The sequence below is a fragment of the Carassius gibelio genome, chromosome B4 (genome assembly GCF_023724105.1).
Source record: "Carassius gibelio isolate Cgi1373 ecotype wild population from Czech Republic chromosome B4, carGib1.2-hapl.c, whole genome shotgun sequence".
NCBI lineage: Eukaryota > Metazoa > Chordata > Actinopteri > Cypriniformes > Cyprinidae > Carassius > Carassius gibelio.
The window spans coordinates 19,783,154-19,800,643 of record NC_068399.1 but is presented as its reverse complement, the minus strand read 5'-3'; the positions used below and the strand labels follow the sequence as shown (position 1 = coordinate 19,800,643).

General features: G+C 35.6%; 1 protein-coding gene across 16 annotated transcripts in view; it reads right to left on the bottom strand.

Moving 5' to 3' along the window:
* Window positions 1-17,490, bottom strand: part of LOC127956455 (glutamate receptor-interacting protein 1) — a 237,241-nt gene that overhangs the window by 41,492 nt on the left and 178,259 nt on the right. For all 16 annotated transcript variants that reach the window (XM_052554366.1, XM_052554371.1, XM_052554372.1 and 13 more), the window contains 4 exons: window positions 15,111-15,258; window positions 14,220-14,389; window positions 9,178-9,324; window positions 3,961-4,110 (listed from right to left, as the gene is read on the bottom strand). In XM_052554366.1, coding sequence (XP_052410326.1) covers window positions 3,961-4,110; window positions 9,178-9,324; window positions 14,220-14,389; window positions 15,111-15,258 — 615 coding nt within the window. The remainder of the gene's footprint in view (window positions 1-3,960; window positions 4,111-9,177; window positions 9,325-14,219; window positions 14,390-15,110; window positions 15,259-17,490) is intronic.

The following is a 17,490-nucleotide window of genomic DNA, read 5'->3' as shown; positions in this document are numbered from 1 at the left end:
TTGGCTATTTTGCAACGAGCCTTCAGCGCGTACTGAGTGAGCGAGCGCCTGCTGAGTAGCCTGACATAAACATATAAGATGGTGTTTTTTTCTTCTTCGGGAGTGTCAGGGGCGTTGCCTGTTACGTTGTTTGGGTTATTGGGCTACCTTGTTGAACGCATATCATTATATTTCTTTCTCTCTCTTTTTTTTTTTTTTCAAATATAATTAATTACTCCAACGAACCGTTCGGTATACATAATGCGTACCGCGTACCGAACCGAAAGCGTCGTACCGAACGGTTCAATACGAATACGCGTATCGTTACACCCCTAATATATATATATATATATATATATATATATATATATATATATATATATATATATATATATATATATATATATATATATATATATATATATGTGTGTGTGTGTGTGTGTGTGTGTGTACATATATACATATACACACACACACACACACACACATATATATATACTTATATGTATATATAGATGTGTATACATATAGACTAAAGTTAAAGAATATATATACTGTATATATAAATATATAAACTGGTAATTTGTGGCGGCATTACAGAAAAAGCAGCAAGCACTTCATGTAGCTTATAATGATGGTATGTACAGGTCTATGTGTAGGTTATCAGAATCTGCAAACAGTATAATTTTAACACTGATTAACTCGGCACTAAGTTCAGTCAGGCTTTTTTTCAAATTTCTGGAATCATTGGTGTTTTAGTTACATATAGGTAAATATGTGATATATTAAATATAAATATAATCAGGTTGGATGGGGACCATGGGTTGACAGCCATTTTCAGTTCTCTCTAGAGATATTCAATAGGGTTCAGGTCATGGCTCTGGCTAGGCCACTCTGGAACATTTACTAAGCCACTCCTATGTTTCCTTGGTTATGTGCTTAGGGTCATTGTCCTTTAGGAAGGTGAACCGTCTGCCCAATCTGAGGATCTGAATGCTCTGGACTGGGTTCTATGTATCCCAGTATTTTGGTGCATTGAGCTTTTCTTCTAGTCTGATGAGTCCCTCAGTTCCTGCCGCTGAAAAACAGCTCCACAGCATGAGGCTGCTACCAGCACACTTTACTTTTGGGATGGTACTCTGCAGGTGATGAGCAGAGCTGGTTTCCTGCTCAGAATTGAGGTTAATCAGACCTTATACATGTAATCTTGTTTCTCAGAGTTTGAGGGTCCTTTATGTTCTGTTTTGCAAATTCCAAGAATGTTAAGAGTTAAGAGTAAAATCATAGCTGAGGAAAGACTCAATACAGCTATCACAGACCCATCATGAAATAATTTTTCTAAACAAACAGCGTCACTTAGGGGGCCATGCACATGCTCATGGCAGTTAAACTGAAAATAAATTTGTGTAATAGATGAGATGCTCTGTTTCTGTGCAGCAGGTGTATTAGCCAAACACAAGCGGTGAGCAACGCGGTAGGAGAAGCTATTAACCGTGACATTCAGAACAAGTGCAGCCTAGTCATAGTAAATTAAACACTTCAAAGCCTGATAAAAAATGGACAGTTAAATTAGCCGAAGTGTTTTGCCATTTTAAAAGAACGTCTCAAATCCCGGTTAAATGAGATAACTAAGCAAGCCATTTGTTAGGGGATTTCACATCTATGGTGCTAGGAAAACCTCGCTATGTTTGTTCGAACAATATAAAATGTCAAATTCTGGCTCAACCACTAACAATTTTAGGACAAGCGAGATGAGGCATTAGAAGTGCTTTGGAGATCTGTTTGCAACCAATCATTATTGTAATTCTAATGGTGCCACAGTTTTATTTTATTATTATTTCTATACTTTCAGGAGAAAACGCTTGCATGCTGAATGTAAACAACGCTGATTACGTTGATTACGTTCTTGGGAATACGCCATGGTACTCTCCAAAATGTTGGAAGAAGATAATTTGGGGAGAAGAACTGTTGAATAAATTATGTTACTTTGGATTTCTTTGCACACAAAAAGTATTCTCGTAGCTTCGCAAAACTGAAGTTGAGCCATTGACGTCACATGGAGAGTTTAACCGATGTCCTTGCTACGTTTCTGTGTCTGAGAACACTGCAGTTGCATTGCTTTCTATGCAGGGTCAGAGAGCTTAATTTGTGTTCTGAATATAAACAAAGGTCTTACAGGTTTATAACAAAATGAGGGTGAGAAATTAATACCAGAATTCTGTTTTTTTGTGTTGAATTATCCCATTAAACCTGCATCGAATGTATTTAATTGAATCGTTGCGTTTGTGAATTCACAATAGCATTATGCTTTATTATGGTTTTTAAATAGGATTAATATATTGTGCAGCCTTGGACAATGGTCTAATAATGCATTTCATGGATTCTCATCCATGGAATATGCCACTTCTGGTATTTTGCCGGTTACTCGACACAGGCAAAATGCAATTGAGATTGAGTACTCGAATTGATTCAAGGAATCTCGACACCCCTATCATATTAATCATTAATATCATAATTTTATTTTTAGATTAGGTTTTCTACAGCATGTGTCCAAACTCCACTTTGTCTAACATTTACAGCAAATAACCAAGCAGCAACGAAAAACAAATTTAAAAACAAGTCTGCTACTAAAAGTTAGCGTGAACGCGGTCAGTAGTGTGGGCAGCTGATTAACCATTTTTCCAGTGCCAACGTTTGTTTATTGGTCCTGTTGACGAAGCCCACAGATAACAGCCCTACACGGTATGAAAGCGTGGTTGGGTAATTATCTCCAGCAGAGGCGGTGACGGCGACGCTGCTCAGTTGAGGGATATGAAATATCTTTCAGGATCTAATTACTGGGTAGCCAGAGGTGTAATTTCCCTCTTTCGCTTGGCGTCTTCAGATATGGGAAGAGAATGCTGAATGTGTTCACTTCAGGTAAGTGCTATCACACTCGATGATCTTATTCAGATTCAGAGCCCAGCCATGGAGGAAGGATAGGAACCATGTGCAAGAGGTCTGAATGTACAGATAAAGACAGACTATCATAACAGAGACAGGAAGAATAATAGACGTATGGCCTTTCTTTAATACCAAGCCACCTCAATGCATTTATGTTGGAGTTTTATTGCTTTTGTTGATTTCCGCGGCTTGACCAAGCTTCTATTTGAACAATTGCATATGCTTAGCATAATGTGGAATTTATGAAGGTTTGTTTCTGAATTATCATGGGCGGTACTTTCAACCTCCTGACTTCTGTTTTGCACAAAGAATGGCAAAAGCAGATATAATCATTCGAAAGCTAATATTAAAGTCAGCACCAGTCTCCGGCTAGAACTTGCATGGAGGTGCTGATACATTACAGAAGTTTTAAAGGAAATCAATGACCAAGCCCTTTTCTGTTTACTTCAGCCATTCGGATTAAAAACTAAAGGTTTTAAAAAATGAATCAAAGTGGAACTAGGAGAAGACTGATGGTAAATCTGTAGTAGAGAGGATAAAAACCTACGAAGAACATCTACTTATTCAATGTACAATACAGAGCCAAAAAGAAGGTCTTTGGCTCGCTTTGTGGTATTAGTAAGATGGCACGACAAGGTAAAAATAGTATTTTCAAATGTGTTTCAAGACCCTTTTCCATCCAGTTGCATTCCATAAAGCTATTCAAAAAGAATGCATCTAACTGCATGTGAAAGCTTTCAAGTTTTAAAAAGGATGCAGAAGCACCAAAAAAGCATCATAGAAGTGGTCCATACAATGGACTTTGTGAGGAATTCAAATCGAATTGAAGTAGCTATTCAAAGTTATTATTTATTAACCTTATATTCATCTCGTCATCTCGTTTTAATAAAAAATAAGCTAGAAAGTTACTTTAACTTTAAGAATGAGGCCTCTTTTTGAATTGTGTGGAATGTTTCATACTTGATCAATAATAATAAGAAGAAAAAGATTGATCCCTATTAGATATCAGAACATTCAACATGGCTGCATCAAACGTACTTGAGCTCTTGTAGTCTTTCTTCTTTAGTTTGCGTCTCATCATGGTGCCGCGGGGACTTGTGGGATACATGGTGCGTGGCAGCGTGTTCATGTTGAGTGAGCTCAGACTGTAGGCACTCATGGAAGTGGGAGAGAAGGATGAACCCAGAGCTGTGTAAGGAAAAGAGAGAGAAATGTTTAGCAAAACTCTCATTATCAACTCTCAGTGACTCATTTCAAAGCCTCATATATTTAGTATATAAAGTTCAATTTTGCTTGGTTGAATGCTTATATTTGATATTTTTTCCTAATTTAAAACAACAATTTGAGTGGAAATCTAACATAAACGTCATGATGTCATAGTATTTGGTATGTCTTTCTTTTGCTTTACTGGAGCTGCATGATCTTGATCTGTAGCATGATATGAGAACATCTTGAGTTTCTTTGGAAGAACAACATCTGACCACCTGTACAAATTCATATGATCAATCTTAAAAATGTACCTAGATTAGTGACCTAGAACCTATTCATTTTATGTTTTAACCATGTTTAAATCCCATATTTTCGACTGAACTTTCGAACCTCACTGTATCTTAACGTTTTCTAACAGGAGCAGGAAACGAAAGCCACAGTGTGTCATCAGTCGAGGAGATGCACAAAACAACTCATTAAAGTGCTACAGACTGTGCCCTCGTCTTTGACACTGTGTGAACGGAGGTAAGTCTTCATCAAAGCACATCTCTAAAAATACTCCCTGATGCCTAAAAGTCACTTCTTATCACAGAACAGCGACAAAGAACCAAATCACAGTTCATACTGACCAGATAAAGAGCTTCAAAGCCATTTTTAGCACTTGAAAAAAAGAAAAAGAAATAATAATAATAATTCCCCACTGACAGATTGTTACTACTCCGAGAGAAAAAAAAAAAAAAAAAACATGGCAGGATTAGAGTCTTATTTTTACAGTCTGTGTGGTCTTGGCACATGAAAGGACATTCTGCTTTCCTCTCTCTTTAAAAAAAAAAAAATGCCATTAAACCATGTACAGCTTTAAGAGCATAATGAGACCTTCTGGTCCACTTGTGTATTGTATAGGATAAGCTCTTAATCCAAACATCAAGGAGTAAATGTCCAGCAAATGCAGCCTAATTTGTCTCGAGGGAAAAAGAAAACAGCGTAATACAACAACTCTCATGGGGTTTTGCTCTTTCACGCAAATCAAGGACACATCTTCCAGAGATAGAAAAAGCCTTTGAACTCCCATAACCAAGGGGGGTTTATAATCCAGCAATAAAAAAGGAGACTGTGACTAAAAAGAATTGATGGAATGACAGTCAATTATGTGAAGCCACCAGCACTGAAGTACCCGCGGCTTCTTTACAACCCTCCTGAATGGAGAACCTGAGACACAACTGTGAAGGTGAGAAAAGGTGCTGCAAGAGATTTTAGCAGTGTTGCTGACTTAAAAAATTCAATCATATGTGTGATATAAGTGAAAAGCAGTTCAGACGCTCGAGGTTTAAAGGTTGCTGTACCATTGGTTGCTATATATATATATATATATATATATATAAATATATATATATATATATATATATATATATATATATATATATATATATATATATATATTAGGGCTGTCAAAATTGTGCGTTAACACAAATTAATTTTAACTGCACTCATTTTATTAATGCGCGATTAATGTCAGCATGCATTTTATGTTTGATTTCGGTTTAAGCAATTATGTTCCTTCTCTAATTCTACATGCACGTATAACTGAAATCACAGCAAAGCTATTATCTTTATCTTGTATGTGATTATTATTTGATTCCATCAGACGACGGTTATAAAGCAGGATTTTTGTGCAGATAAACATTTTGGAAGGAAGAGCTATGTAGTCTTAATGGATCGCGTTTCAGTCACTATTTCATATTCATTCCAGGTAAAATATATAAATGAAAATAGTTTTCTTGAGAATTTAGCTGCATCAAAATACAGTATCTGGGCACAGAGAGACAAACTAATTTAATAATAAATAATAAATGTACATTTTGCATGTTCAGAAGAAGTGAGCTGCCCTGTCCTGCAAATAATGTAAACAACAGGTATGTGTAAATAAATCGCTCAGGGTAGTAATGGGAACCTGGTATGTCTACGTTCTTTTTTCCATGTGTCTAATAGACATTTAAAAAGTTATTTAAAAAAAAAAAAATCTATGACTTTTGAAAGAAGCTCTATGTTGACTATGGTTTCACTAATAATAAACATACATTTGCATAAAGCGTTCCATATTTGTCCATATTGTTGATTATTGTATTAAAAACTTGAAGTGTTAATTCTGAATACATTTAAAACCGATAAAGAGGTGTGATTAAGTTGCGATTAATCATGATTTAAAGGGTTAGTTCACCCGAGAATGAAAATTCGTCCATCTTCTACTCACCATCGAAGCATATACTGTAGGTGTAATTGACTTTCTTCTTTCAGAATAATCCAATCAGAGTTATATGAAAAATTGTTCTTGTTCTTCCAAGCCTTTCAATGGGGAAAGCAGGTGTTTGTTGTCAACAGTTCAGAAGACGTGAAATAAAGTGCGCGCATCTGTAACAAGATGTCCCTCACATGGCTCCAGGGGGTGATTAAAGCCCCCCTGTAGTGATCCACTCATTTTTCTAAGATAAATATCCAGATTTCAAACGCCACAAAACTTTTTTTCTAACTTCTGCTGATTGTGGGGATTTGGAAGATGTGCAAGCGGATGTCGTAGTACGTCAGTGATGCGCGGTTAGTGATGAGTGTGGAGAGAGAACAAAACAAAATGCTGGTCATGAAGTAGAAGCACAAAACAAGGATTTGTAAGGAAAAACATCAGAGGATTTTGAAATAAGCCAGGAGGAGACTGGTTTTCCTTTGCTAAAGTAAGCAAACTTTGTTTCCTTTGCTCCTGTACTTCCCAGGGCATGCACACACAACGCATACATCTTTTGTCTTCCGTCTGGACGTCTTCCACGTCCCACAGTAAGCAGAAGTGAGAAAAAACGTGTTTATTACGTTTGAAATCTGGGTATTTATTTAAAAACGCATGGATTCGCTACAGGGGGGCTTTATTCACCCCCTGGAGCCGTGTGAGGGATGTTTTATTACAGATGTGCGACAATAAACATTTGCTTACTCCCATTGAAAGGCTTTGTAAGAGCAAGGACAATATTTAATATGAATCCGATTGGATTATTCTGAAAGAAGAAAGTCACATACACATAGGATGCTTTGAGTGTGAGTAGAAGATGGACAAATTCTCATTCTTGGGTAAACACCCATACATACATATACATACGTACATATATCATTTTATTAGATTTATTGTTTTTTTAACAAATGTTTACAATATTTTTTAATATCCATTGAAAATATATATTCATATAAACAAATAAAACATAATAATAATTTATAATAATATACAAAACAATATAATAATTGCAAAAAATATTTAAATTTAAAATAATGCAAAATAATGTACAAAAATCTAAAATCTAACAAATATTTTAAAACAGAAAAATATATATTTTTAATTATTTACCTTTATACTCTTACACTACAGTACTATTACTCTAAAATTGTGTAGAAAACAGCATGTTGTCTTTATAGCATGAGATTATAATATGACATTTTATCACACAGTATAAATGGGTCTTTATTAATAAAATTATCTGGATATTATATTTTATAAAGTTCTTCACAAAATGATCAACCTACTTTGGGGTCCTTGGCATGAAAAGGTGTCACTGCTCACTTACATAAAGGTAAACTGCGTCCCTTTCACAAACAGTCTGTTATGTTTCATTTAATCGCCAGGTCTCACTGAAAATGAACAACTTCCAGTTTCTTTAATGCTAAAACCATTGTCAGTGTAAACGAACAAGCACATGTCATCTCTAACAGCTTCACAGTGCCCTTGAAATGCTCAGAGCGCCAACAAAAGAGATCGATAAAGCCCTGATGGCTGGAATTTATAGTAATTCTGTATAATCAAATCAGACTCTGTAAGGCTTCTGAAAGAGGAAAAGCATGACCTAAGACATAAATGAGAAGTGCTTTTGTGGCAAGTGACAATCTTCCCATCTTATCAGCCAATTAGAGAGGGAAACTAAGGCCTCGGGATATCAATTAGCATTGACTACATGTCCCAGAATGTACATGAGACTTTGAAGTCCACCCATGACCGCACAGGGATAAAACGGTCCGGTCACGTTGCAAGAATGTCAATAGTGCAAAATCGCTTCCTTAACAAGGATTATGTTCCATATCCCCCAAAGTATGGCATCACAAAATTGTCTTCTGGATTCACTGTGTATCTTCTGAACAACAAAAACCACACAAGTCTCCCTGAATGGCTCAGCGCTTGTCTGGCTTCATACAGCGACTCTGAGCTTTTCCGTAATGTGCTCTCGCCTCTGGTAGAATAGAGCTCAGCTCCACCCACAGATGGAGAATAAAGGCCAGATGTAATACGGAGGAAGAGAGCAGCAGAGAGAGAAAAACAGACTTTAGCCTCAGCATAGTTAAGAGACAAGGAAACAGCCAGGGAACAAATTAGTTCTGCTCTGTTTCCAAAGAGAGTTTAAATACAACACACTTAAAAAGACAAAAACAGACTTATCAAATAAAAGCACAAAGGACACATTCGAACGAATGCAGTCCTGTATTGCATATCACATTCCTGTGGACGCCAAGGTTGTGGGTTCGATTCCCCCAAAAATGTATGACTTAAACGGATTAAAAAAAACATTTGTTTGTGTGTTACTTTGGTTGAAGTTGCTGAAAAAAATTTAAAAAACGAAAAAAATGCTGAAGATGAAAGATGTAAAATTATTTTTAACTAACGACTACACTAAGTAAATCCTGTATTTTTTCTTTATCTTTATTTTATTACTTAGTAAGCTGAGTATAAGATAACTTTACATCTTTCATCTTAAGCAATAGTGAATGAATCTGGCTGAAGCTCCTCATTGGCAAAAGTTGCATCCTGCCCAACTTGGCAACAGTTTTTTTTTTTTTTGCACATGTGGCATTAAATATCCAAATCTCAGTGAAAATATACGAGACTATGAGTTTTTATTAAACAATGATAAAGCCAACACCTATAAAAGAATGGAATAAATCGGTTTATCAGTGATATTAAATGAGGAACCAGGAGTGAAACAAGAGGATGAGGATGAAGGAGAAGGGAAGGAACATTACGGGGGTTGTTTGGAGAGGTTTTTTGCTTGGTCTGGCTGCGGGACTGGTCGGGGTGGTAGGTGTTATAGTGTTGATAGGGAAGGAAGTTGCTGTTGTTGTTGGTTCCAGATTCCCAGGGCAATGTCCGGTTACTCCTCTGCACCTTGACTGACCACACGGAGAGGAGAGAGAGAGAGAGAGAGAGGGAGGACGTGAGCAGGAAGAAACATACAACACCAAACAAATGCAAGTGTACAACAGATAAAACATACAAGGAGAGACATTTTTAAGGCTTTTCAAACTGCAATTAACCACGGAGCAAAACTACCATGGTTAAAAATGACCCTACTGCAGTTCAACACTGTTATTTTAACGAAAGGTTATTTTGTCTGCTTTGTGATTTGGCTTTCTTCATAAAGTAAGTATAAAATTGGACAAAAACAAGCACAAGTAAAACAAGACATACCAAATATTTGTTGCAGGGGTAGTTAACTAAAATGTGAAAGGTTATGTTGTTCCAAACCTGTATGAATTCAAGGAAATTAGTAAAAAAAAAAAAAAAAGTTTTTTTTAATTGGCCAAATTACAACTTTAAGACATATTCTTGGTTGAAACAAGCAATGTCATAAATAATATAGATTTCACCATAAGCACAGATATGGACAAAAGGCAAGCAGAAGTTATTAATAATAGGGAGAAATCAGGGATAGTTCATTAAAATGTAAAATGTTTGTTGGTCTAAACTTACGGAGCCCTGCACATGACATGCAAGAAAAAAAAAATTGTGCACACAATTTACTAATTCATTCCTTGGATGTACTAAAATGTGTACACGATTACAATTTAATTCCCTCGATTTGCTAAATCTCGCACACAATTTACTAACTCTTGATTTATAAATCGTGTGCATGATTTAGCAAATCGAGGGAACGAATTAGTAAATCATGCACATGATTTAGCCTACTATTTTTTTCCTGCATGCCATGTGCGGGGCTCCGTGTAAATCTGTATGACATTTTCTGTATAACACAAATGAAAAACATTTTTACCATTAAAAAAATGAATGGGTCCACAAATAAATAAAATAAAATAAAATAGAATTTTATTAGGAATGTTTTAGTAATGTTCTAGGTTGTAGCAACCAGTATCCAAATAAACGTAAACCTTACCAAAAATGCACCTGCAAGATTTTCGGATTTTCATATTGGACAAGCAGACTGACAATATCTGCAGTAGCATGCACAAAGAATCAAAAAACGTGTTAAATAACTAGCATCTAGTGCCCACCTCAAAGCGTCGGACACTGATCAATTTCTATTTCGGCTCCTTTCTGTTACACAGTTAATTTGAGCAGTATGTTTACTGGGCTTTCAAACACACTAGCACACAGGCTGGAGAGAGAGATTACAAAAGCAATCTGAGAGAGAAGAGAGGAAAACTAGAGGGCAGAGGCGATTAGACAGGAAAGAGAGTCGGTGAGAGGTGAAGGAGGAGTGTGTTTTTGTGTGAGTCAGGAGACCAGGGATCCATCATCACGATAGCATCAAACAGCAGCACAGGGTTGAAAGACAGTGAAGAATCCATTGAGGCCGTAGGTAATCAGGCCTGAACAGATGAGAGCCATTACCTCTACAATTATGTGTGTGTGGGAAATAAAGAGAGAGATTATTCATGAATCATAAAGAGAAGAGGGGCAAATGAAAATATGATGGCTGTGTTTGCAGTCATTAATGTAGAATCTCTATACCAAGGGCATCAAGAAATGGAAATTGAAAATCTTCTCAAATCAATTTCACCTTAAGTTCTAATGCACTTCATTTATAATATATTTGAGTATATAGGGCTGTCAACTATTAAAATATTTATCATAAATATTGATTAAATAATCAATAAACTAACAATTACACCCCCCCCCACACACACACCCAGTCATCACAGGAATTAATTCTCTTTAAATATATTACAACTGCTATTTTAAATTGCAATAATATTTCAAAATATTACTCAAATAAAATCAGCCTGGGTGAGCATAAGAGACTTTTTAAAATCATAAAAACTTAATTAGGGTAGTAGTATTTGTAGAATTTAGTCATATTATCAACCACATCATACATGCATAGTCTATAATACACACTCTGTAGTGTGCACTTGCAGAATATGCTACAACAAACTACATGCACATGGTAGTCCAGCGAACAGATTGTGTTCAGTGTTTGCAACAGAAACAAGCAAGGATTGGCCTGAAGGGATAATATTTGTTTTCTCATCAGTAGATTCAGATGTTTTCTGTGACACACACACTTCCGCCCACGGAAACCCACCAAACCGATGTTGTGAATGCATGAGTATGCGGTGACAAGGTAGAATGCGTCTATGTGCTGCATACGTGTGTTGAGGTGTCAGCCAGCTGTCTGGTGCTGTGACGTTTCCGGCACTAGCCAGCTGTCTGTAGTTTCATAGCGGCTGACATTTAGATGTGTGTTAGTGTTGAACGCTTCAGTGCACTAAATCTGCTTGAGCTGAGGAAATAGACTACACGTCTGCGTGTGTGTGAACTGCGTTGTGGACATGCCTCTGCATAGTAATGCCAGAAGCCTGACATGCCAGTAGATGTGTGAGGGTCTACACAGGAATCAGGAGTGAGCTCTGTCCTCTCAATGCGTTTGGATGGTGCTCTAAACTCAATTTCCTTCCCTTAAGAGCCAATCAAGACGCCTCCCACCAGCTGACCCGAAGGCCACTTCATTGTTTTCCAATGCGGGGCCTCTGAAAACCCCTAACAGTGAGCTACAGGACGCATTAGTATGCTGTGCGGGTTCTTTTTTATTTATGTGCTCAGGCTTTATTCCATGTTCTTGTTAAGTCCATAGCATAAAGGTCGTACAGCCACTGACCTTGTGGGCATTCAGCAAAATAATTAAATCCGTCAATAGGATTTACTTATTTATTTATTTTTACTCCGTGAAGGGCATCAGCAGAACATCTGGGCCTTACATATATGATGTGTTTTGACCTCTTTTTTTGCCAAGCAGACCAGCAGCAAACGCAGAGTAATCAGCTAACTAGTGTAATATGTGGTTTGTTTTGTTTGTGGTTGCCAGGGTGTTGCTATGCAGATGCTGAAGTGGTTTTAGCATGTCACTATACAGTTGTTATGGTTTTGGGTGGATGCTTTGGTATTTCTATGTGGGTACCAGAGGTGGACGAAGCACATAAATCAAGTACTTGAGTTAAAGTACAGATACTTATGTGTGCACACTAAAAATGAATGTAATTATTTGTGTGAGTAAAGTACATACGAAGTTGGTGTGAACTAAAAAAAATGTAGGAGAGCATTATTATTTTTTATTTGTGCGAGTGACACAAAAACATCCCGAGTAATCTAGAGCGAGTAACACAGTGTTAATATTCGCTTTGCTTTTTATGTGCGCACACAATAATAATATATTACTCTAATAGAAGTATTAAGTAGTTGGAATATTTGATTTTTTTATGCACTTAAATATTGAAAGTAAAAAGTACTCCTCGCTGAATGTTCATTTTGTAATTTCAACTATGCTTAAACATTTTATATAATATATTTGATATAATCCTACTGCTCGAAATACACCATCACAGAATTAAATGTATTAAGTATTATTTTTAAAAGTGTTTATCTTGTGGCTAATTGAAGAAAAGTGCTAGAACAATTGTTTTGTAAGATAACAGTTAAGAATAACAATCCATGTCCTCATCTTTATTTATGTGCTGAAAAGTGAAAAGTGTAATTACAGATCCAGTACGACTGCATTATGCAATACACACAATAGTTTTGCTTCGCAGGAGCTTTGTGTTTAAATATTTCAACTCAAATCAATATTTTGGTTCTAAAAGTCTACTTATGTGGCAAGTAGGCATGTAATAAGAATGATCATGTTCATCCCGCTGGTTTTTAATCACAGAATACAACTCTTCAGGGTGATTCAGGATGCATTTGTTTTGGGGTCCTGATCACCCTTTCCAGGTTTAATCTGTGAGAACAATTGGCTGGATGAACAATATCCTGTTTATTACATGCACACTTGCCACATAAGTAAAATTGACACAATACATTGATTTGGGTTGATATATATATATATATATATATATATATATATATATGTAAAGACTGGTGTTTAAATATGCTCTAGTGTGGCCTTCCATGTCTTTATGCTATAAATCTAGTCTCTGTCGCTGCGTTTAAATATTAGCTTCCTGGTCCTGATAAGACATGACAGGCCACACACTGAATGTTGTAAGAAAGTATTCTCTGTGAGAAGCATCTTTGCTTGAAACTTTTGACTTCAATTCTTGTTATCATAGCATTTGGTGGTGCACAGCCTAATAAAAACCTGTCAGGTGATAAGAACGAGCACTTGAACACCACATAACCCCTGACAACCTGAGACACAAGGCAAGATGCACTATCCTCTCACAACCCTGTCTGCATTACAGATATCTCTGCAGGAAAGATGCTTAAATACATTACGATAACCGTCACAGCTGGCCTTGGACTAAGATGTCAAACGCTGCATTCAGACAACCTACTGTATCTAGGAACTACAGGGTTGATATCAAAGACATGCAGGAGTTATGGTAGGCATCAATTATGCATATGCCATCACATTCAATAAATTGATTAACTCGTTAAGGAGATGTCTCTGCTCTCTCATCAGAACATTGAGGTTTAAAGAGGTACGGGGATCTAAGTTGCACGACATACAACATTTCAGAAAACAGCTCTCATTAATAAATGTGACCAAAAATAAAATGCTGAGTAAGTAAAACTGTACTTCTCTAAATAAATATGCACTTATCCACTTCGTTTTCCAATCTGCATCACTTTAGTGGTCTTACGCTCTAGAGAAAGCCCTAATGGAGTGTTTTAAGGGGTTAAAAGAGCCAAATCAGTTTGAAATCAAGCAGGGATACAGTGAATTACCTCTCCTATATGCTTAAAATACACTATCCCCATTAAAATCAATGCAGTTGTTGCATTTTTGATGTAAATTTTAGTACAGAGTGAGTATGCATGGATTTCTTACCATGTTCAGGGCCCTTGAGGGCCAGTCTTGTCTGATGGTGGGGCAGAATTTCCATTTTGACGTGTTCAGAAGCGCTAGCTAGCAGCTGGGTGGCCTCGGCCAGTGTGCAATACTCCATACTTGTGCCATCCACTGAGAGGATGTGATCACCTGCGTGCAGTGCACCACACCTGCAAAAGCATTGAGATCACTTCCTATTCTTTCAGCTCTAAACATCCGGTGAGTTGCAGTTCTTCTCAATTATCTACTACAATTATTATTACCTAATATCATATGCACACACACACACACACATACAAATCAAAGTAATTAACTTGAAATTAGGTATATATATATATATATATATATATATATATATATATATATATATATATATATATATATATATATATATATATATATATATATATATATATAATCAGTGCTTTTTTAGTTTTTCAGCAGAAAAACACGTAATGGTTCCAAATTGAGCTTCTAAACTGGCACCCTGTTGATAGAAAAGGGGTTTAAGGTGTATTTATAATTCCCACCCAATGTTTCTCCCAAGAGCAAATTTGTGAATCATCTTCAAAGTACTAATCTTTTCTGATGGAAAGGTTTGCACTTGCTCAGCACTCCTCCACCCTTATTACTGTTCCGGGCCTTTCTACTGGTGTCAAGGCTAGATGAGTTATTGAATTTCTATAATTAGTTGCTAAGCTTTATGCATTTCAAACTTTGAAAATTTCAAAAGCAGGCATCAGGTTCCTGCAGTGCACATTTCTCTCCTCTCGATTGCATTGATCTGGCTCACAGAACAATGGAAACATGATGAGCAATGATGCTTCTTTCATTAGGAACCGAAATGGTTGCCTTCCTATGCATGTGGGAAATGATTGCGGCTGTAATTACCTATCAGCGATGCTGGCTGGTTTGACCTTGTCGATGATGATGACCTGCTTATTGCAGTACATGGAGGTAGAGAGAGCCAGACCTAAACTGGAACCCATGGACTTGGCCACCTCCACCAGCAGCGGGCCTGAAGCTGTGGCTACAGAATCTATAAAGTAGGGGAAAAAAAATAATGATTAAATTCAGAAAATGGAGATTATAGGGGTACAAAGTGGCTCATAGTCTGTGGCAGAGCTTGCCTTTTTGGTATATTCATGCAAATCAGAAAGCTTGGGTTAGGTGTACACTCCAGAAATTGGTTGCACAGTGAAACTGAAACTGTTCATGATATATTTATATAAACCAATCCCAAACTTTGAAAGCTTAGTTGGCACAAATATGAAGACTATTTTAACACATACAATCTTAAAAATAAAGGTTCCAAAATGGGTTTTCACAGAAATTCCGTAAAAGAAACCAGTTTTGGTGCCCCAAATAACCTTTCAGTGAACAGTTGTTAAAATAAAAAAAATTTCTTAGTGTGAAGAACATTTTAATAATCTCAAGAAACTTTTTCCACTGTGAAGACCCTTTTGTGGAATGAAAAGGTTCCATGGATGGTAAAGATTCTTTGTGGAACCATTAATGTCAATAAATACCCTTTATTTTTTAAAGACTGTATACATTTTAGCTATAGAATGCATAATTAAACTCAAATCACTGGATTAGGTAAGAAAACATCAAACCAATGTTATTTTAAAGACACAGAATGTTTTCAAGAAAATAAGTGGTAACACTTTATAATAACTGCATGCTATTAATCATTAGTTAAGCATTAGGAAACAGTTAATTCATCATTTATAAAGCATTAATAGACATTTATAAGCAGTTTATAAATACAGATATAAATGCTTTATACCTGATTTAAAAGCATATCTATAATGTATTTAATAATTGTTTTTTCATACTTTATTAATGATCAATTTATCATTTCTAAATTAAGTATAGCATTATTTACACACCAGTTATTAAGGAGTTGTCAGTGGTTCATAAGATCACTTAGAAATTGTAAGTAAATGATAAATAAACTATTTAAATGTGCATTCATACATCTTTTTATTCAGACATATAGTAAAAGTTACTTATAGTGTTAATAAATGGTTTATTAACATATATTTCTACTGTAATTCAGGGTTAATTCAGGTAGTTATAAAACATATGTAGTTGTTAGTTAACTATTTTTGTGAGCTCATCTAAAGTGAGGACTATTTATGCCTTAGAAGATAACTGAGCCTTTAAATATCCTTTATAAATGCTTTACAAGGCATGACTAGTATTCACTTTAGATGAGCTCACATAAATAGTTAACTGACCTCTACTAAATGCTTTATAACTACCTGAATTTACTACATTTCTTGTGATCTTATGAATCACTGGAAACTCCTAAATAACTGGTTTGTAAATAATGCTATACTTCATTGAGAAATGATAAATTGATCATGAATAAAGTATGAAATTACACATTATAGATATGCTTTTAAATCAAGAATAAAGCATTTAGATCTGTATTTATAAACTGATTATTACTGTCTATTAATGCTTTATAAATTATGAATTATCTGTTTACTAATGCTTAATTAATGATTAATAGTGTGCAGTTATTATAAAGTGTTACCAAATAAGTAAATGTATTGTTGTTTAAAATAGTATTATAAAACAAGAATAAAATTGTAACGTAACAAGATTAAAATAGTAACATTTTAAAGTCAAAATTTCCTAGAATAAAATTGTTGTATTGTTAGATTAAAGTATTGTTTTTTTAGATAGTATTATTCCTCACAATACTATTACACAGTATTATATTATATTATATTATATTATATTATATTATATTATATTATATTATATTATATTATGAGACTAAATTAGCATTGTGTCTCAGAATAACAGAGCATTATTGTTCTTTAAATAATATTACACAGCATTATAAGTATTGTGATTTTTGCCCTGAATATTTTTCTATTTTACAATTTTACTCTCATATGACTATTCTTGAATAGCTTTTTTATGGCAAATTTAGGTGAGTGAATACACCTGTGGTTTGTCTGCAATGGCACCTGTGTAAACTTGAACTGATTGCCTTCATACATCCACTTAGAATCACATTTACACCACTATGCTAACAACTTAATTTGATATTTTGCTTCTAATGCAATGTATGAAATTACATACATTTGTAAGTGTGGCTTAAGTGCCCGAACACCTGGAAGAAAAAAAACATTACGGATGACTGTTATGCACCCACACACACGTGTACACACACCTCATTACTGTGAATCAGGGTTAGCGGCTGCGGTTAGACCTGTTAAAGTGTAATGGAGGTAATTTAACATCTCAGGTT